This window comes from Megachile rotundata, chromosome 8 (genome assembly GCF_050947335.1).
Source record: "Megachile rotundata isolate GNS110a chromosome 8, iyMegRotu1, whole genome shotgun sequence".
NCBI lineage: Eukaryota > Metazoa > Arthropoda > Insecta > Hymenoptera > Megachilidae > Megachile > Megachile rotundata.
The window spans coordinates 11,278,822-11,301,131 of NC_134990.1; the positions used below are offsets into that span (position 1 = coordinate 11,278,822).

General features: G+C 30.8%; 2 protein-coding genes across 11 annotated transcripts; both read right to left on the minus strand.

Annotated features, from left to right (window-relative positions):
* Nucleotides 1-464: 464 nt before the first annotated feature.
* LOC100883829 (histone H3.3A) lies at nucleotides 465-1,584 on the minus strand. The gene is made up of 3 exons (XM_003708048.3): nucleotides 1,445-1,584; nucleotides 926-1,055; nucleotides 465-849 (listed from the first exon to the last, which is right to left on the minus strand). The coding sequence occupies exons 2-3, from the start codon at nucleotides 1,051-1,053 to the stop codon at nucleotides 567-569; spliced, it is 411 nt and encodes a 136-aa protein (XP_003708096.1). The 5' UTR covers nucleotides 1,054-1,055; nucleotides 1,445-1,584; the 3' UTR covers nucleotides 465-566.
* unk (RING finger protein unk) lies at nucleotides 1,584-21,955 on the minus strand. Of its 10 annotated transcripts, none has more exons than XM_076534222.1 (14): nucleotides 20,395-21,955; nucleotides 19,887-20,096; nucleotides 14,396-14,818; nucleotides 13,913-14,136; nucleotides 13,453-13,595; nucleotides 13,203-13,379; nucleotides 12,924-13,116; nucleotides 12,550-12,821; nucleotides 12,243-12,452; nucleotides 12,003-12,158; nucleotides 11,714-11,875; nucleotides 11,343-11,481; nucleotides 11,217-11,247; nucleotides 1,633-1,777 (listed from the first exon to the last, which is right to left on the minus strand). In XM_076534222.1, exons 1-14 carry the CDS (start codon nucleotides 20,451-20,453, stop codon nucleotides 1,663-1,665), a joined length of 2,514 nt encoding a protein of 837 aa, XP_076390337.1. In that variant the 5' UTR covers nucleotides 20,454-21,955; the 3' UTR covers nucleotides 1,633-1,662. The 10 variants fall into 10 exon arrangements, 7 of the variants coding, with proteins under 7 accessions (XP_076390337.1, XP_076390339.1, XP_076390338.1 ...); XM_076534224.1 differs by lacking the exon at nucleotides 1,633-1,777 and adding an exon at nucleotides 5,651-10,868 and having other exon boundaries at nucleotides 20,395-21,953; XM_076534223.1 differs by lacking the exon at nucleotides 1,633-1,777 and adding an exon at nucleotides 5,651-10,871 and having other exon boundaries at nucleotides 20,395-21,953.
* Between the last annotated feature and the right edge of the window lie 355 nt (nucleotides 21,956-22,310).

Genomic DNA, 22,310 nt, shown 5'->3' on the forward strand with positions numbered 1-22,310 from the left:
GTAGATAATTCAGTAATACTTTAATTTTCTACAGATTTTCTTCATACAGTACTACAATATTACCTATATGTAATTGCATGTAAAGGTCATTTTACAGTATATTTTAAAATTAATCTATCCTAAGTTTGATGCGTAGAAAATTGTATTTAAAAGTTGAATTATGAAGTAGAGTCAATGGTATGTAACTGGCTTTTTTGCAAAATATTAAATCTACATTGTAGTATTGCTTATGCATTGTTAAGTTTACTTAGTGCAGTATATAATATTAAAATAATTATGCACAGTGACATTCACTATTTGTTATGATCTACATACTCTGCTTGGTGCTTTCTGTATATTTTCCTACCATCAAGTGATAACTGTAATTCAACTAAGCTACTAGATATGATTAATAGATATACTTTATCTCCTGCATCTTATAGCTCTAAAGCCTGGCAGTGTCAACTATAATAATGACTCATGGAAAAAACTCAAACATGACGAATTTAATTATTCATGAAGACATTTAAAAATGTGATGACAAAATGAACTTGAATAGAGAAACAATTTAAAGAAATATAAACTGTTTAAGCACGTTCACCACGAATTCTTCTCGCTAACTGAATATCTTTAGGCATTATTGTAACGCGTTTAGCATGAATTGCACACAAGTTTGTATCTTCGAACAGTCCAACCAAGTAAGCTTCAGAAGCTTCCTGCAATGCTCCAATCGCAGCACTTTGGAAACGTAAGTCTGTCTTGAAATCCTGTGCAATTTCACGAACCAAACGTTGGAATGGTAATTTTCTGATAAGTAACTCAGTCGATTTTTGGTATCTTCTGATTTCTCTGAGCGCTACGGTACCGGGCCTAAAATACAAGAATTTTGTCAAAATCACGGCAATAATTTATAATATTATTAAACCCTTAATATTATAATTTTTACCTGTAACGATGCGGCTTTTTTACACCACCAGTAGAAGGTGCACTTTTACGAGCTGCCTTGGTTGCAAGTTGTTTCCTGGGAGCTTTACCTCCAGTTGATTTACGAGCAGTCTGCTTAGTACGTGCCATGTCTAAAAAGAATTATCGTAAATTTATAACGGACAAATTGCAATTAACAATCAACAATTTTTGTATCTACATAGAGATATTTATATATATATAAAATACCTAACGAAAATATAATTAAACATAATTTAACGATCAAACTTCTTTAGTTATTGAATATGTAAATAAAAAATTAAATTATAATGAACATAAAATAACTTTTCATTTCCCTCCAAAAGTGGACACAATAAACAAAATGGCGAATAGCGTGTATGTACATAAGAATTTTGTATACCATGAAAATTATAAGCGCCTTTAATGTACAGATAATTATTTATGATCAAAGTAAAGAAATGTAAAAAATGATACGTTTTTTATCATATTCATTTAATTATATAGGGAAATATAAACATACCTGATATTCAAACGTTTACAACAAGACCGACACACAAGCTGTTTCGTTCGATGGCGTTCAACTGTTGTTTTTTTCAGAAACGCAGTTTGATCATGTCGAGGTAGGCGACAACATTGTTCAGATGCAACATGGGATTGGTCGTTGTTTCATAACGTAGCCTGCGATTGGTCGAGTTTCATCGAATGAACGTATTTGTTATGAAACTTACAACTTTACAATTATTCTAATAATCTATTACGCTCTTGGTTATCTTCTCCGTAAATCAGCAATACCGAGATATATGATTCATTTCTTTTCTCAGAAATATTTATGGAATTTTTTGTAGATGACATACTAAATATCGTTACAAAACATGAAGCATTAGACAAAGAGAGATGCCGTGATAAGAAGGGGAGGGGACAATTGGCTGATGATCAAATACGATTGGTTGCTTTTCTACGCATGTTCCGCATCGCGAATTATGAAATTAGAAACTTCTTTTTGAAAGTTTTAGATTTTTAAATTTAGAAATTAAAAATTTTTGGATTTATGGATTTGAAAATTTCAAATTTTTAATTTGTATAAAAACTTGGTCAACTAAAACTGATCAAATTCTATCAAATGTACATGTGAATATAATTTTATTTTTTCATAATAAACTGTATGATTTAATATGACTTGAATAAATTTTAGAATGATAAAAAAAGATGTTAATTTAAATATTTATCAACGATAACAGTAAACATTTAACTAATATCATGGTATCAGAAGATATCAATATAATTTATTTTTCAAATGATCAATTTTATTGATTTACAATATTCATTTTTATAATCACTACCTAATAATAGCATAAGAAGCAATAATAAACATTCGTTCTACAAATTACGCCATGAGATAATTATTATCCTTGTATTTTCATTATCAATATTATTCATATACATATATGCATATCTATAAACTTTCAGTCATCGAGAAAATATTAGAACAAAATTTATTTACTAACGTTCTAACTACAGCTACGCTAATTTAAATACGTTATTTAAAATTGTATTGCCAAAAATACGAGTCGTCAATATTAGCATTTTTTTCTTCATTTGCACACAAATGATGCTTTTTTTAATCTTTATTATTCAATTTGTACTGACATTCATTAGAATTCGCTACAATCGTTAATGACAACGAAAACTTCTTACTGCATTTTTTTGTTATGTTCCATTACTTTTTCTTTCGGTATGCGACCAGATATGAAATCTCGTTTGAATATCACGTAAATACTAGTATATTCATTGGTTTATGAGTAATCGCGTTATTTTGGCAGGACATGAACATTAAAATGCAAGCCCATATTACTTTTATACTGTATAAAAAAATGAGTATATATTTTAGTTTTTACAAAAATCAATGTACTTGTTTTTGCAGAACCTACGTTCCGTTTTGACGAATTTTCTTATATAAATCAAACGTGCACTTACTTAACAAGTTAAAAAAACATTAAAGTTTACAATTAATTTTGCAATATAAAAAATGCTCCTAAAATTGTCAGCATATATTAAATTAAATACAGATACTAGAACAAAATAAATTAGTTATAAATATTTTAAGCATCACACAAATACATTTTATTTAAAAAAAAAAGAAAAATGTTATTATAAGATATTAAAATGACATTATGGACTTTACGATGAAAAAAATTAGCAAACAATTTTCATTTTGTGTTTACTATGCGAAACATAAATGCAGTTTTAATCTATAGTATAATAAAATTATTATTAAATATACAAAATATTTTGTTCTTTAGTATCTAAAAGGTACTGCCTGACATTTAAACAATATATAAGATCTATAACGCTAAACATTTTTTAATAATTGAATACCAAACATCGTTAACTATATAATATAAAGTTTACCATTCGACTTGTTTATGAAGATAAAAAAAAGAGAATTATTTACTTGTATATATTTACAAATTATAAATATAAGACATGTTTAACTAAAGTGACTACATATACAATTAATAATATTAGTCGAATGGAAAAGTAGTTATAATTTTTTAAAGATTACATTACAACATGAAACATTATAATAAAATTCCACACTACACAAGTTTTGCTTGGTATGAACAATAATAATACTAAACAGTCATTATCTTAAACTTAAGCTTTCCTGGTTGCTTTTTATACTTCTGTTAATAATTTCTTTTCCTTCTTTAACTGGCAGCACCTTTGATTTAATATTTATTTAAATATAGATGAAATATTGCAATATTTTGTGTTCCTTCTTGATACTCTATAGAAACGAGCATGACTAATTTTTAGTACAACATTAATTGCATCATTATATTTTTATTCCAAGTATTTATTATATTAAAAACCTTTTTTGTTGCTAAATATATCTTTATACCTTTTTGTATCAAAATATTAAAAATTATATGAACATACCTTAGTATAAATCATGCAAACATAGAGTACACATATTAGACGTATATTCAAATTGACAAAATTGTATGCTATATTTGTCTTTGCCTACTTCTCAAATGAAATATTTGTAAAAAATAGATCATTATTTTTAAGATTTAATAATCCATAAAAATAATGATTTTTTTTTTAAATAAAATGCCTTAATGTAACTATAAACGAACTTATCAATTATTGTACATTTCTTTTTTTTTTTCATTAAGATTTCAAAATTTTATATATAAGACATATTTATTTATTTAAAAATGGGTAATTTTCAATTATTTCTTATTTAGTATAGAATTTTGCCCGCCTCTAGTAAACATTGTAACTCTTTATGTATTAAGATCATTTTTAAATACATATAAACTTTGAATCCATAGAAAAATTAGTAATGATATGAGTTCAGCGTGTACAGAATCACAATCATTCTATAAAATGCATGTACAGAAGTAACCACAACCAGAACAATCTTAGATATCCACGATTTTTTTTCTTTTTATAGTCTATCATTATTATCTTGCAAATATTGTTTCAATTATTATTGTTTTTCCTTTTTTATCAGGGTGACCACCAATGGTTTCTTTTTCAAGATCTTTTGTAATTGTTTACTCTTCAATTTTTGATTTGTTAGAGCGCTTTTCTTTCTATAAATTCATGTATAATTTTCATAAAGTTAACAATAATTTTTTACAGTAATTAGTACAATATTTATAATGATTATTACATGGTAGTTATAATATTGTGAATTTTATAAATACAGTGTCAATTGTATTCCTATTATGCAATTGTAACTTCACCTTAACCACATTATTTTTGTCAATCTCATAGAATAGATACTTTGCAAAGTATATTGTTAAATGGTATTTCGTTTTATAACATCATGTAACAAAATGTGGTCACCCTGAGAAAGTATGTTGTACGAACGGTCTGTGCTTATTCTTTGATGTTTAAAAAGTTATATATCATACATCGTTTATCAGCTTTGTATTTTAAGAAAATGGAACATCTTGTTTCAGAAAATATCTTCTCGGTCGTACAACAGGTTAAGTAAAATATTTCTTATCGTAGTACACATGCTTTATAATAGTACTAATATACTTTTTGTTTTCTTTTTTTTATTAAATCTATATTAATTGTTTGTAGTTTTGTTTCTTTGCACTGTAAGAGAATGACAAGCTTAATAATAAACATTTCTTTCTTTCGCAATATATCAAATTGCTCACTACTGCGCTTTAGGCTATATGCAAACATTATTTATACCGGAAGACGGTGTTGTTATATTGCAAAAATACTAAAATATTTTAACGGGCGTACTTCCACATAATCCTGCATACCTAAGGCGCGGAAATCGAGTTAATATAAATAGTTTTTCGAATCAAATTTCGTTTAGCTTGGTTAAATATAAAAGTACCATATTAACTTTAACTTATCATATAAAGGTACATCTGAATGACACGATTAGAAATTGAAAATACAGCTTCTACGCTTCACTCTTTCCAACATTAAACCTTGAAGCTATGTTTTCAATTTGCGTTCAACATTATCAATTACATATTAAAAAGTTAAATTAGGATTTAAAACTACACAAATGTTAAACATTAATTGTCATTAATATTGTTCTTCTCCCTCTATTATTAATCAGGTAAGAGTTTATGCGTTTAAATTTTGATGAGATCAATCAACTGGTACAAACAATTTAGTGTGTCAACCTCCGTCACATCAGAAATGCAGAATTATTTATAGAAATTAGAAACATTAACAGATCACATTCATTTCTCGCAGAACGTAACTTTATTACTTTCATAAATCTGTTAAAAATGGCACTGTTTTTACAGATTGTACCTTGTGCACGTTACTACTTGTTTTTATTCATTTGATTTGTGTATTTCCTTTTCTTTAATACTTGAAATTAGTTCAATGACTTTAAATGAATCATTAATTAATCAATAAATAACCAATAACTTTCCAAAGAATAGTGTAAGAACTCGTGTTACAGTTTACAACATTATTTTGACAGTAATTATTGATATTTAACAATATGAGGATGCAAATGACTGACAATTTTCTAAGAATACATATAAGCTAGTAAATTTAATACCTCAATCTTTTTACTTATATTAAAATAGCAATGAATCTTTACCATACAAAATGCAATTGAAAACAGATACAATATCAATGCACAGCAAAGTAAAATGCATCAAGTGAAATGCAAGTTTATAAAAAACCATGTCAAAATAATGCATAAGTTATTAAAACATTTTCTCACGATTCTTACAAATTTCATTGTGCAATTTCTGATTAATGATTCAAAAGTTGTATGGGCTTGCTCTTATTTTATGCTCGAATGTGCAAGTATTATTTTTTTATGTTTTTCTTTTTCTATTAGTTGTCAATCTTAATAATTCGTAAAAGATGCACCTCGAAGATTTACGTCAACGAGCGATCGCACAATTAAAAGTTTACAGCCTTTCCTCGTATGTAAAATATTTATATCTTCATAAATACCGACATACCGAACGATAAGATCTAAGTAGAGAAATTGTTATTACATAATCACAGTTGTACAGCCATTTGCTACCTCGTATTTAAATACAAAAATGCTTAGATATCAGTACCGTAGAACTCGATCATTTTTTTTAATATACTTTGTGTTTCTGTAATTTCAGTCTGATCATTATTATCAAAGAAAAAGGAACAGGGCGCAAACAGGACGTGTTTTGGGAGGTCACTATTGGAAATCGCCAATTATAAAAACTTGTGCAATTAAAATCATATACGAGTTTACAATCTAAGCAGTTTTGCAATACTATAACGGATAATAATACGAATATTTCAAAGAGCATACGTTCACATAATAATTGCAGTAACACCAGATACTATAAAATTGGATCATTATCAACAATGTGTCCACGTTTGCATAATGAATGAAACAATGTGTTAGAAGACTGAAAATAGAAGATGAAATAGAAACAGTGATAATGTAGCAAGAAAAAAACAAAGCATCCACTATTTTTTCTTTGTTTCCCACAATATTGAGCAGTCACTGTAGCAAACAAGAACACATTCTACAATGAATCAAATCAATTTGTTTTTTTTTTAGTCAGAGTACTGTTTATCGGAATTCATATACTGCTACTATATCTAAATAACAAATGCATTAGTCATATATCAAAACTACAAGTGATTAAAGGTGATACAGATTTATAGCAAGTATTCTTTAGTTATAAATCGTAATATAAATGTTCAGCAAATTTGTTTTTTTTTTGTAAGATATTACATATTACTATTTTACGTAATTCATTATTGTACAGTAATCTAATGATTATGTGTATGTTTTGCCGCCCAGAATGTGCAGATAATTCTCCCTCGATGTTAAGGAACCATCATCTGCCCTTTTATATCTGATCACAAATCCTTTCGACAAATGAAACAACAGGCAATCTCTTCAACGTTCAACTAGTGCATAAATAAACGTTCGCAATATGGCTCTTATGACTTCAATAATGTTTAACACAGGAGAAGAATCATTCGCACAAAACAGAGCATGTAACGTTTTGTATTTATATTATTGTAACTTGTCAAAAATATATTGTTCAATTTGATCCTGCCCTATTGTTGGTTTTCTTTGTGCAGTGTTCAACGAAAATCCAATTGATCATAAATTGTTCTTACATGAACGTACTTTGACAATTAAGTTTGAAATATTTAGTTTATATAAAGTTTTTACAATTATGAGATTCAACATATTCAAGATTGCATAGTACTTTGAAGTACTATTCTTTTGTATGATACTTAACGTGTTAACTATCATGTTTCTATTATCCACAATTTCAAATACCTATTACAAGTGTTTTTGATTAAGTAAATGAAAAAAGATAATATGAATGATGGGTTCATAAGTAGGCAATCAGTTAATGCGTTAAATTGAATGAAAGTATAATGAAAAAGAAGAAAAATGATAGCACCTAAAGTTATATTAAAATTATACACATTTTGCAGATTGTAATAGAAAGAAGAGAAAGCAATCACCGAAACCAACAACTTGGGCAGTACTATATAAATATTCAACTGTATGTTTTCTTTAATACACAGTATTAGCTAATTAATTTATTTTGTTATTCTCCTATTACCCTATTTTGTAGCTAAATTTGTTGCTTTCACAATAATTTATGTTCTTATTAATAATATTTTAATTGTGTTATTGTTATAAGTAAAATAGTACATATATTGTATTGTTTATAATATTCAATATTATATATCATTCAGGAATATCTTTCCTAGATTTTCACGCAGCTCACCGTAATCAAGATACACTCCAACTTTATACAAAATAACATTGTTTCATCTATATAGTATCTGTATCGATACTATACATTATATACTACACAAACAAGTACACATTTGATGTTAAAGCGTAACACAAACCATCTTTCACTTCCATAATTAGTATTTATATAAATATAATCTACTAGAGAGAACATCATGATTACGAGAAGTCGGTGAAATGGGCATTCTTTACAAGTACGTTTAGCAACAAATTGCTACCATATTAAAATTGTTTTATTTTCTACTATTTCTATCGGAAGGTAGAGAAAGTTCTTTTTCATCTTTTAGAGGTATGTAATAATAACAATGTAACAATCGACGATTTTAAAAAGGAAACAGAAAACGAGGAATAGTATCTTTAAGATAAAATATATTCAAAGTATTTGACAATAAATATTTTTGTTTTTTAAAGACTTGCTCTGTGGTTGTTGTACTTATAAAGAATGCATTTAAAAAACATAATTGAAAAATGCATTATTATAGTGCTAAATTGATTAAATTCTAAATAGTACTTTGAAAATTGTATCATGGTGCATACGATCCACAGCGAAATCAAGATATTTATATTTTTTCACCACACTACATGTAATATAATATATAATCTATTTGTAACAGCGTTATTCCTTTTGTTTAAATTCTTAAATTTTTGTCAGTATCAATGGATGTCTCATTTCCATCCCCACCTCGATAACATATTTCTTCTACCTTCTTTCAAACACCATCTTCATGTTCGTCGAGATCGTTCATACCATGATACACAAAATTGTATTTTTCTTTTAGTAACATCTATTATATTTTAATATTAATAACCTGTAATAAAAACGGACCTAATAAAAACATTTATTTCTTTTTTGGCCTCACTTTTTGATATTAAACTATGAAAGTAATCGAAGAAAAAAGAAACACAACAATCAGTATTATTGTTGGATGTTAAATAATTAAATAATTAAGTAATGTTTGCTATAATACCCCCTTTTTCTTGTTGCAATTAAACCTCTAGTATTTTTTGTTTTCCTTTAACTCTTGTTTGATCTACTATTTTATCTCGATTGGGTTAACAAGGTTCAAAAGTATTCTATAGCCATAAAAAATATACTTGTTTGTTCGCATATAATTTGTGCAGGGTATTATGCATTTTAAAATAATTTTTTAATTATATTGTAAATATTAAATAATAGTCTTTAAAATTGGTTATTGTAACATTTTATGTCTATGAGGAAAAAATTTGATAATGTTGTCCTATCTATTCTAGTCAATTATACTTTTAGGCAATATTTTACCTTTATTTTCTTTCATTATGAATGTATATTCATTTCATAATAGTGATCTTTCACCAGCTACATATTCAAAATGAAAATATTCCATAGAGCCGGTATATAAAACGCGTTTTTGATGCGTTCCATTGAAAAAAGCTAATTGGCATGCTCCATTTTAGTTTGCATGTCATAAATATCGAGCTGTAACACGTATGTCACATCATATTCTTGGTATCATAAATATAAGTTATTTCTTTATCTTTTGATTAAATTGAAAAATCCTAAATATCCGTAATATTCTTATACCTAAAATGTAAAAACTTATAACAGAAAGATTGAATTCAATCAATTCAATTAATTTAGTAATGTACTTTCGTCGTAAATTACATTTCTTCATTGCTATCACACATTATTTAATTTAATGTTTAATTTCAGTAAGGATATAGTGTATAATATGTATGTGTGTGTATTTGTATATAATGTATATATTATATATTAAGCATACTTAAAGTTTAAAATTGTAATATACTACATGTATAGAAAAGGCATGAAACAGATACAAGGACTAATATTATGATTTATAATTACTAGCTATAAAAAAAGAGAAAAAGAGAAGAGAAAAATGAAAGAAGAAAAGAAAGAAAGCGTACTTATATAAAATTTTTTACTACTGACTATTATATTCTTCGATGTATCCAAAGTATAAAAATTTTTTTATGAATAATAATTTGAGTATGTCCTATAGAAATTACAAAAGGTGAAAAAAATTATATATTTATTTATATATTTATATATAACAAAAACAAAAAGAATAGTAAGAGTGAATATCATAAGAGTGAAAACAATACAGGTACCATTTCATTTAGCTTTTAAACAATGAAACAGTTAAATGTATTATTTGTATCTTACACATCTTTGACGAATTCCAATTCGTTTCATGTTATAAATATGAGCAATTTTATTATTTTGTATAAAAGTCTAGAAATCATATGCTCCTTATATATATGTAAGAGATATTATCAATACTACCTTTTCAACCAAAGATATAAAATTTGTTAATACTTGTATTATTACCATCAGTACGGGTCAATTGAAAAATCCTATTTAAATATAGCTTTAAATATAATAGAAATATCATTATTTCGCGTGACATACGTTTAACAGCTCAGCAATCGAGGAAAATTATCCCATAACTATTATACCTGGGACATTATTAATTGTTTGTTGTTGTTGCGTTTAATTATGGTATTACAATTTTTAAACAAATATATACTTTTAGAGGTCCCAAAACTTTGTCCATCATTTACGATTATATGGTTTTTCTTCTTTTTTCCTTTCACACTACATGTGTTTGTGTAACTGGCACACATACGTGTTATTAATGCTAACTATTCAGCTAGCACCCTGCTAATAAATGTATTTTGAATTATATATTAAATATTTCTTTTTCATTTGAAGATCAATAATACGTGTTCTTAATTATATAGGATGTGATATTTCAATCTTTATAAACAGCTATAGTAGCAGCATGACTGTTGACACAAGTATGACAAATAGAGACTTCGTAAAGTCTTATCACATCCACATTCACTTTGGCGATAGTCAAAATTACATATTCGATAAAATTTTTTGTTTTTTCTATTGCGATCGTACGTGTACCATGCAGTACAAAATTTGTTTGTTAACTATTCATTTATATACCATCGCATTCTTAAAAACACTGAATTCGCATGAAATTGTATTACTACTCACATTAAAATTCTGAGAATATTCGTCCTTGTTACTGAAAAAGAGCGTAGATATAACAATGGGCGTTTCAACGAAATATTCGGACCTAACTTGTGGAGACAACCGGAGTCTGGCAGTACGGGCACTCACGTTGGTTTGGAGCGCACGTTGAGCAGACCACGTAGTGGTTACATGGTGAGAGAGTAACAGTACGATTTTGTTCTTCGCAAACCATGCACTTTGTTGCCGTTTCTCTGTACAGCACCTGGAACGGCAACGACTGAGCTACCTATAGTGTTTTCATTAATTAAACTGGTCGCAAAAATTAATATTTACGACTAACAAGAAACATTCTTGATTTTCTAATGTTACGTGTAGATAGAGATGATAGAAGGAAACTGATGAAGATGAGGTAGTTATAGAATTTAATTCTTTCGCATCCTCTTCGAATTCAACTAATAATTACTCGAAAATCGCTTGATATACCAGCTGTTCAAACCTGCATGACAACTTTGTTTTACCTTTTCTACTTCTTCGAGATCCGAACGAAGCTGCGATTGAATTGATTTTAATGCAGCTATAGATAACGATCTGAGTTCACTTGTTCTTCTCAAAGTGTGAAGATACGGGCCACCGCTAGAAGCTTCGTTCTCCACCCTCAGTGCTTTTACTTGCATCATGGCCTGTTAAATAATATTATATTTACAATTATAAGGTATACAAAAATAATGAACAACACGTGGTAATAGAAAATACTCATGTAGAAAATTGCATTTGTTATTTAGAGTACGAATGAGATATTCTAAATACCTCGTCTCTTTGTTGTTCAGCAATACTTGCTTTTCTTTTAGCTTCTTCGCTCTCCAATTGCCATGCAGCACAAGCAGCTCTAGCTTGATTAATGCGTTCGTCCCATGTTGCCAATTGTGCACGACTCGATGTTAATTCCTCCCTGAGCCTTTGCACCTGTTGAATATTATTACCAGACAAATTTCAAAATTTTATTTCGAAATGAATAATATTGAATTAAAAATTTGGAAACAATCTTACCTCCGATAAAGATCCTGTATTACTTGGACTAATAGAAAATGCATTGACTAATGGTGATGCTGGGAGTGGTTGCGTACGAGATGGAGACATTCCTTGATTCGTGAAATCAAATAAACTACTATTAAATCCGCTAAGTTTAGAAGCTGAACTGCTAAGTTGTGAAATGTGATTGCTAAATGGATCTGACACTTGATTCATAAATGGCATTGTCTGAAATCATTCAAATAAAATAAAATGTTAGAACAACGTTGGAGCATCCCATACCAGTATATGTGACTAATAAAAAAGAACAAAATGTTTTATTTACCGATTCTATTGAATCTTGATGAGAAAATCTGGACCCAGTGAGAAAACCAGTTGAGTGTAAGTGTTGAAGTGGACTGGATGTTGATGGCGAAAAATTAGTAAGAACAGAACGTTCAGCCATTCCAGGAATATTAACTGGAGCTGAGCTTCCCAATAATCCAGAACTTGCTAGGCCTGCTGATATTGAATTGCTAATTGGTGAATTAGTATCCCTATGAATTGATTCTACTAAATTTAGGGGATCATCTAGATGTAACTCATCTAATGCATTTCCTAAAAATATAACAGAAAATAACAGATAATACGTATAACAAAAACAAACAAAACAAAAGAAGTAAAAACGAGTTTTCTATTCTGCTTCTGAATGTAACTCACCTACTACGGATTCAACAGTATCATTTGGATAAAATGAACTTGAAAGTGGTGAGACTGTAGTTGCTAACGAATGACTGCCTAGGGTTCCATTCAAGTTGTAAGCAATGTATAGACTCTGTTTCTGTTGAGCTTTTTCAGCTTTTGTTAATAAAGGATCACTATCTATAGCAACCACTTGTTTTCGTATTTCACCCTGTTAAATATTTTTTGAAATTCAAGTTATTGCTATACTATCATTGATTGCATCAATATGATCATAAATACAATGGCTAAACTTACAACTTGTAAAAGAGAATTGGGATTGTAAAGTATGCTCGTTAACTTCTGCTGATTGGAAGTATTTACAGTGTTATTGGAATTAGAATTATGCAGTTGAGCACCAGGAGCTTTACTGTGTGAACTGTTACTACCAACGCTACTAGTACTTGCCGACTCAGATACTTCACCACTTCCATTCTGTAATTTGAAAATTTGCTTAGCATTAGTAAAAACAAACTTTTTTCGTAGCCAAATACTTTTCAAAACTTACACTGCTATCACTAAGCGGTTTATCTTTGTCATGAGCACGCTTATCGGGTGGAAGCGCGTTGCTGAGAATATCTGCCAGATTGGTTCCACAATCTATAGGTACCGCCATGTCCCTCGCCAGGCTCATTTCTTCTGTTGGCAACACTGCTCCATCAGCACACCATACCAACGTCCCAATATATCAATTTTGAGAAGCAATTTTGAACGCTAAGTATATCACTTACAAAACGCCTACGTTTACCAAATTGTATTTTCAAAGGCAAAAAAAAAAAATGCCAATATACTTTTACACGAAAGCGATACAAGCGTTCTGATTAAGTTAGTAATTCAAAGTTGGCGTTATGTGAATTTAATTACGTTAAATTGCGTACGAAGCGATTAAAGATTTTACTTGCATCAGCAAACAATTTGTAACACGAATCTTTAGAACTTACTAAAGTAGTAGTAACTGTTTTACGTACGATTTATGAGGGTAAACTCACGGTCAACATGTGCAAAAGCACAGAAGACTCCGCGCGGACAATAACCAGCTTGTTGAACATCGTTGCATTTCGTAGATTTATATATTTCAGGATGGAATTGTTGTTCTGTACGTGTATGACAATATGTACAAGCATCTCCTTGTTCACAGTTTCCTGGTTCACCCCATTCCTCTCCATGTTTTACATTAGGGCACGGTGTTGACCTAAATTAAAATAAAATTATAATTTGCAAGAAAGGTTTGATTTGTTTCACTTATAGAAGAGACATATTATCCCAGTTGGGGTTCATGAAATTTTAGAATAATAAGGGTATCAAAAAATAGGTTTAATAAATTTGATGAGATTTTGTATTCAGATGATTTCAGTCATAATATTTTTTCCTGTTTCTAATTCTAATCTGTTGAAAACTGACTTTATAAGGTTTCATGAACATATACTGAGACAAACTATAGATATGCTTACCTGTACTTGTACTTGCGTGGACTACGTCTCTTATCCTTACTATTATGATATTGTGGGCAAGCATAGCCTTGTCGACAGAGTCTTGGTGGACGTTTGCAAGGTTCTGTCTTGTAATTACTTAGTACATAATTTGTATCCTGCCACTTTGGGTCTTCGTTCATTAAGTTTCGTTCCTTGTCAAGTATGTTTGGTCCATTTGACGATGAATTAGGGTCAGAATCAGGGTTTTCCAGCGCTTGTATCTCTTTGATATCATAAACAGGAGGACGTAGATCATGATTGCCATGTGCAAATGCACAGTGAGGACCATTCTTAACACAAAATCCACGTGTGTCAGTGTCATGAACACACATGCAAGTTTTGTAATAGCGCAGGTGATAGCGTCGCTCTGTATCGCCAGCGGTGCGATGAAGGAATGGGCACCTAAATAACAACAAATAAAACATAAATTAGTTTGAATCCATTATTGCAATTCGCATATAACTACTGGTCAAAAATTTGGAATCATTACATGAATTAAAATAAGAGAACGTTTTCTTTGTTAAAAGTTAATAAACATTGTTTGCATTAAATTACTTTTGACAATGGTTTGATATATTTCAAGCATTCTGGCAGTGCCTTTTTAGTTGTTTCAAATTACAAATCATTTTATAATTCTTAGGGAAAAGTTTATTAGGAAATTTTATTTTAATAAAAATTAGTAAATGATTCCAAATTCTTGACTTATAATATAAATGTAAATAAAACAAATAGAAATGTGACTAAAAAATAAATTATTACTAAATAATTAATAGCAACAATTATTTATTAAATTCACTAATTTTTGCATATTAAAAAAAGAGAACGAATTTTGCTCTAAGTTGCTACTTCAATAAATATAATATAAATAAAATTGTCTATCAATGTTAAGGAAAATAAAAATAAAGTTTTAAATTATACTATATTTAATACAAATTTCGATATAGTTTCCCGCACGATAATTTCGCCATAATAGTTTCAATGTTTTGTACGGTGCAGCAACAAGGATATTACCACGTATAATTCTTTGTTGCCACCATGCCACGTAAGAGAAAATCAATATCAGTAGGCTCTTTGTTTGGAAACTCGAGGCACTGGATATTTTGGAGGGAAAACCGATCGCGGATATTTCCATCCATACACTGTGTCCAAAATAAATATTTTAATATCGCTTATCGACTGCTATTGATATCGGCATATAATCATTCTTGAGTTCTGCCGAATAATACATGACCTTGTATAACGAGTTGTCAAAAATAAAATAAGAGAAATCAATACAAGTATCAACTCGAATAAAAGTGTTACTAAAATACATATGTACAATATTATATAATTTTGTAACTAATATTTATAATCGATAAAAAATTGTAAAGCTAATATGATTTACAGTTATATCAATTTTCTTCAATTTTCAATGTGTGCAATTAGACATAAACACGTTCAATTAAAAAATACGAAAGTTTATCAACGTAGTAATAATTAATAACTCTAATATCAACGTTTGGAAAGATTACGATAAGCGCAGTCACGCACAAGCTAATTATCAATTAAAATAACGCTGGCAAGCTTATGTTTTCGAAGGAAAAAGTTTGATAACATTTTTAAAGCTTACGCTAGTACCTATAGACGTAATTTCCATATTTAATAATTGATAAATAAAAATTTATGTATATAGCGCAATATGCACGAAGTTACGTTTCGAAAGTTGATAAAAAGTGCAGTGAAAACTTTTTCATTCATTTCATCTAACTAGCGGTATCGTAGAAAGTTTAAGATAAAAATTATTTATAAACATTCCCGGTGTTATTTAAGACCATTATTTAGCGTCGAATATCTTGTTATTAATATCTTCTTAAAAGAAAATGGTTGCTGTTGTTTTCATTAGTAGATAACAAGTTTGCAATGCTCTTGCTGATAATTTTATCCAATTGTTCGTTTTAAACGATTTTTATACAATGTTATTTAAACTGAGCATTATTTAAAGATTTTCGATAAAAATATTCGATTATTTTTTGTACATTCTTTTCACGCAAAAAAAAATTGCGTACAACAATATTCTTGACCTCTTAAATATAAACAAATCTTCACTCTTAGTAATTAAAATGATTCCTTGCTGACCTAAATTTCGTGATATTCTATACAAAGCCTATCACCAAAAAGGAAAGAAGTCAATAACCTCACTGTTACATAAATATCTTTGCCTTTCATTTTCCCAGTTATATTTTTAGAATATAAACAACCTCTATTTCACAAATTTTTCTACATAATCATTTGACCGTTAAACGATCAAAATATCGACGAATAAAATTTAATGAAAATCGTTTGGACGTGTATTAAACATGGCTACGAAAGATATAGCTACATCGGAATCCATAGAGAAATGTCTAGCTACGTTAGTAGGGTTATCTACAATGGATGACAACAGGTTAGCAGCCGACGACGGTAGCTATATTCTGTCACGAGCAATGGCGGTTACGAATAACCATATACATACATTCACGAGAAGACAAACACGCGACTTATGACGAATCGTTTTAATCTTCGAGTTAATGCGATTGCACGAATATATTCGTATTATGTTGTTACGTTTGAAAAATAACGGTTAAATACAAAAGATGACTAATTCCATCTACGTAACCTTTTTATTTCCTTTCCTTGCGTTTGTAGAATTTAGGTCAAATTCTTACCCGCGAGAAGATTCACGTAACTATGCAACAATCAAATCTGAAAAACCTTAAAATAACTTACTACATTTTTTTAATACAAGCCCACGTCAAAACGGAGGTACACCATTGACGTAACTAGTATTTTTCTCAAGATTAGATTTTTTTGTTGAAATTTAGGAATTTTACAAATTAAAAATTTGGAGATCTTAACATTTGGGAATTTGGAAATAAAAAAATTGAGAATTTTTAATTTTTAATATGATCCTACATTTTACATATTTCTACATGGGGCAGGCGTCAGTATTTTTTGTTTTTGGAAAACAGGTTCGCACTAAATCTTGCATAGTTACGCCAATGGGATACCACGAATAAAAATATAAATGAAAACACCGATCGATAATAATGGAACACGTAAAAAAGGAATAATAAAAAGCGAAGAATCGTAAATGTGGATAACATATAAAACCAAAGAACTAAAAAATGTGCGGGCAGTTTTAGTTTAAAACAGTGGCTATGAGTAAGCAAGAGATTACGATGAATTATGCAATTCAAAAGAGTGTGCTGAGGGTTTGGATTCCCAAATTTTTGTAAGGCAAGACCCACTTCTGAAAATGCTAATTTTTAATAAATATTAATTTTTGTATAAATATTAAAGAAAAAATATTACTCTACTTTTTAATTTTTATATTTAATTTAGTGGGTCCGGAATCACACCTTGGGAATCCCTGATATGGTGAAACCGGAAGTGGGCATTATTTACAAAGAACTATATTTATCAATTAAGAAATAAGTTTGGTTTCTTAATTATATAAATGAGATAATTTAGTGCGTCATTATATGTACATCTATGCGTAATAATTCATAGGTGTGTTAATTTTTCAACGATATATTACAATGTTCAAAGAGGGTTCTGTATATAAAAGGCGATGCAAAATGAATAGACGAGAAGATCGTTTCGAGATGCACGTAAATAGGTGAAACTATTATGGCTACGTTTACTACTTCCATGCTGCTTTCTCGCTGTATACAAAATTCAACATGCGAAAGTACAGCGATGTATTTCGATTATATCGTCTCAACTTATATGCACACCACGCACACGTGTCATCAGAAATTACGTCGAAATTGACCCGTTTACAGTTACTGACAAAATTGAGAATATATAGATTATAAAAATTTTATACATTCAATTCTTTCATAAATCACATTTCTTTTATATTATAGTGTTAATAAATAATTATAACATACAATAAAGAAAGAAATATACATAATACATTTTATTGCTACACGCCTGAAAGAACATACACACAACACTGTTACATATATTAATCAATAATTATGACTTTGATACTTCGTTGCATATGCATTTGAGCATATAAAAGCTTGCAAACGTTGTGGCATAAATTCGGATTTAATTTCAATGACTATAGTGGAGTGTAAGTAATTTTGAACCATTAATTATCATTATTAAAAATTGAATATAAGTATACGACAGGCCTTTATAAATTTTTAAAAATGTTAATATTTTTCATAATTGTATAAATAAATATTTTCAACTTCAGCTGCCATATAACTTCATGACAATATTAAATTTTTTATTTGCCTCCTATCATCCAAATTAAAATTATATAATGCATATAAAAAACTTGACTCGTGAAAAAATTGTTTGTTTTATTTGTACACGACACACTTTGATAGCGTGTTGCACTCAATTTTGTAGGTAACTGTAGGTTATTCTCGACGAGAGTTACGTCGTTATGCATTACCACGCAGATGCGCGTTACAACACACGCGTGTCAACGACACAAAGAAACACGACGGAATCGTATATTTCTTTTTTCTTTCTCTCTTAACATACATTTATTCCGAACGATATTGAGGCGTGATTTCATTCATGCTAGAAACTGATTTGCATGTAGTTTCTAGGCATGGAAACGAGAAGTTTACGTTTTAATAGCGGGGCAATTTCTAATACGTTTATTGTATGTATATGTATACGAGCGGAATAGCAAGCAACAAAATGGTATACTCAGGTGCAACGTAGGGTTCCTTTGGATATGAACAGGGGAGGAACCTCCCACTAATTGCCTTCGATTTTGGGTTACCGATTATGTAAATTTTTACAGGTCTATATTACAACATTTCTGATCTTTAGTTCAAACATTTGAAGATTTGTCAATCAAAAACAAAAGAGTGGAGGAGCTTCTCCCTACGTCGACATTTTGACTAGAAAAAATCTCGGTGTTTGTCATTGTACAGTGCAAAGCATGGTAGGCTTCCTTAGTAACAATGACGTACAAGAAATCCCCCAGCACTTGTTTGTAAACATTGACTGAAAAAATTTGTTCCGAATTTTCAAATATCTAAATCTGCAAAATGTCAAATTAAAAAATTTCCGAAATTCCCAAATATCTAAATATATAAATTTAAAAATTATAATTAAAGAAGACCCCACCACTTGTGCAAACTAAGTGTGTACGTGACAATTCTCGGGTGTTACATCGAATGGTAGAACTCTCTTCCCCTGTATCGCCATTTTCCCTAGGGAAGCCTATTATGCCCGACACTGTACGTTTCACGGTCGAATCGGTGCAGACGAGAAACGACAAAATCGAAGAACGTAAAAGAGGGCTAATGAGTCGAAACTGAAAAAAGAGATCATGGTCGAGCAGTGCGACGCGACAGATCGATGCATCTGACATGAACAGTAAATATACCACCATTCGTCTGAATGGCTTCTACCGACGGAACGATCCCCGTCGTCAAAAGAGAAATTCATTTCCGCATCTTCAAACAGATAAACTTACTCGTCTCCATCTGGGCATATGCCGGTGGTCTCGTCGTATTTGGTGCAATAATTATCGGCGCTATAGTTGAAGGTGCGGTCCCTCTTTCTCACCGGTCTGCGCCTCCGCTGGTTCATAAAGTGCCAGTTGAAGCACGTGAACGGTCGGTGTTGTGTGCATTTGCGCTGTATAAAGAGGGGACATTGTTCGACGCGAAATTCCTTCAAGTATCTGGAATGCGAATCCACAGAGCTACACATTATTTCGTGGCGTATTTTGACGCGCGCGTCGATGCCGCGCTGCTCGCGGCCCTCCCTTCTTTCTCCGTTCTCTTTTCTTTTCTTTTCTTTTATTTATTTATTTACGTATACGCGTTATATATATTACTTTCTTTTTATGTAATCTCGTGTTTATTCACTCCACTATTTATCCTCGATCCACGCACTTTATTCTCGGCCTCTGATTCCGATCTCACTTTTTTCTCTTTCTCTCACGTAGCACGCGACCGGCCCGGCGGCCGCTTACTTACGTGTAATGATTCGCCTTTTCCGCCTGAGCTGTCAACAAAGGTTTAGAGTCGGACTTCATCTTGGACAACACAACCGAGATATACACGCGCGCGCGCGCGCGCGTCACACGCACGGACGTACAGGCGGACACGGCACTCTCTCTCTCGTCTTTCACGTCGTCCTCGTCGTCGCCGTAGCCGTCGTCGACGCCGTCGTCGCCGTCGCGTAGTCTCTTTATCGTCCCTTTTCCCCGCTGTAACCTCAGCCGTCTATCGAAAACGGAATGCGGGACACACGGCGCGCACGACGCAATACGCGTTATATGCGCCTCGATCGTCCAATCACCGTGCTCCTTTCACGTCACGTGATCCCGCCTCTTTCAAGGTCATTGGTGTTTTGGTTCGCTCGCACATAAACACGCACTCTTGCAAATGCCGGTGTTATGGCTGAAAAGTCTTCTCACACTCCTTCGTTCGATCCTGCTTGCTTTTCAATACCTAATAATGCTATGTGACATTTTATTTGCTCAGGGAAAATAGGACGCTGATAATGCAACGATCGATTCTCGACCTCGATCAAGTTCCGATTCTCTGCTACGTTCTCGCCGATGTCAAGTCCGCAACGTGTGGACGTGCCTTTCGCAAAAACCAACTACCTTTTTCTTCTCGATATTTCTCCATTAATATCTTCTATTACGTCGCCGTTCTTTAATCATTTCCTGCAAGCTTCAAAAATTAAATCGTACACATTCACAGACATCTTTCATACGCAGTTCAATAAATTTTTGTTGTTCAAACATACTTCATTTTCGTATTTCTTTTTCTTCCTTTTTAATATAAACGGCTGCGTAATTCAATAAAAATGTGTTACATTTTAGAAGATTATAATTTTCTATTGAATATCTTGTTCTGTTCAGTTTGTATTGCGATTCAGGAATGTCAGCTTATAGACACGCTTAGGAATGTCTAATGTATTCGTTTTTTTCATCGTAAGAATATTATGGGATTTTAATGACTTTGATCTTGTCCACTCTCGCTTTCACTTTTACACCGTACTTGTTTCAAATTACATTATTTTCTTTGGTCGTGGATCTTACAAGTTTCACAACTTGATCTTCTTAACACGATCTTCTACACATCACAGACACGTTTGTTTGCCGCAAGCCGTTATCGTAAGAGTTACACGAATGAATCATCTCTTATCGCTTCTTTGCGGCGATCTTGATACATATTTAGATACCCCTGTTGAGTACGGTCAGCTACAATAGTTTTTCCTTGGTGACGATTGTCGGAACTTACTCGACCACGTTTCGCGATTTGTAAACCGCGACGTGCAACGTTTAACACGACCTTGTCGCACTCCAACGATTTCGCTTACTTTCCCCCTCTCACTTGAACAAAAAATAATATAAATTTCTGTACCTCATCGGTTACCAATATTTATCGCATACTCAATAAACATTTTACGAAATGAATATCGCTTGATGTATAACCTGTTCTCTTAGGCATCTTATTCCGCGTAAACTGTTAGACTATTTGCAATTTCCGCCCAAACGATATGTGTATCAGAAAATGGCATCTCTTAGCGCATGCGCAGTTGCGGCTTCTTGAAGCATCAAATTTTGCGACCAATCAAAATAAAAATACGCAGCAAATTTTATCTACCTAGTGCTCGTTCAACAAGAAATTATGCTCGATTTGCGCAATGTAGCTCACTTCAGACTTCCTGATTTGTATTTTATTAAATATATACACAATGAATAAAATATATGGATAATAATAACATGGACCAGGACTGGTTAGATTTAGAAATTTAAGAATTTGAAAAATTGAAAATTTAGACATTTAGAAAAGCGGGACTTTTAGAATTTCAGAATGTTACAATTTTAGAATTTTATAATGTGAACACTTAGAAATTTGGGGTTTTGGAAATTTGG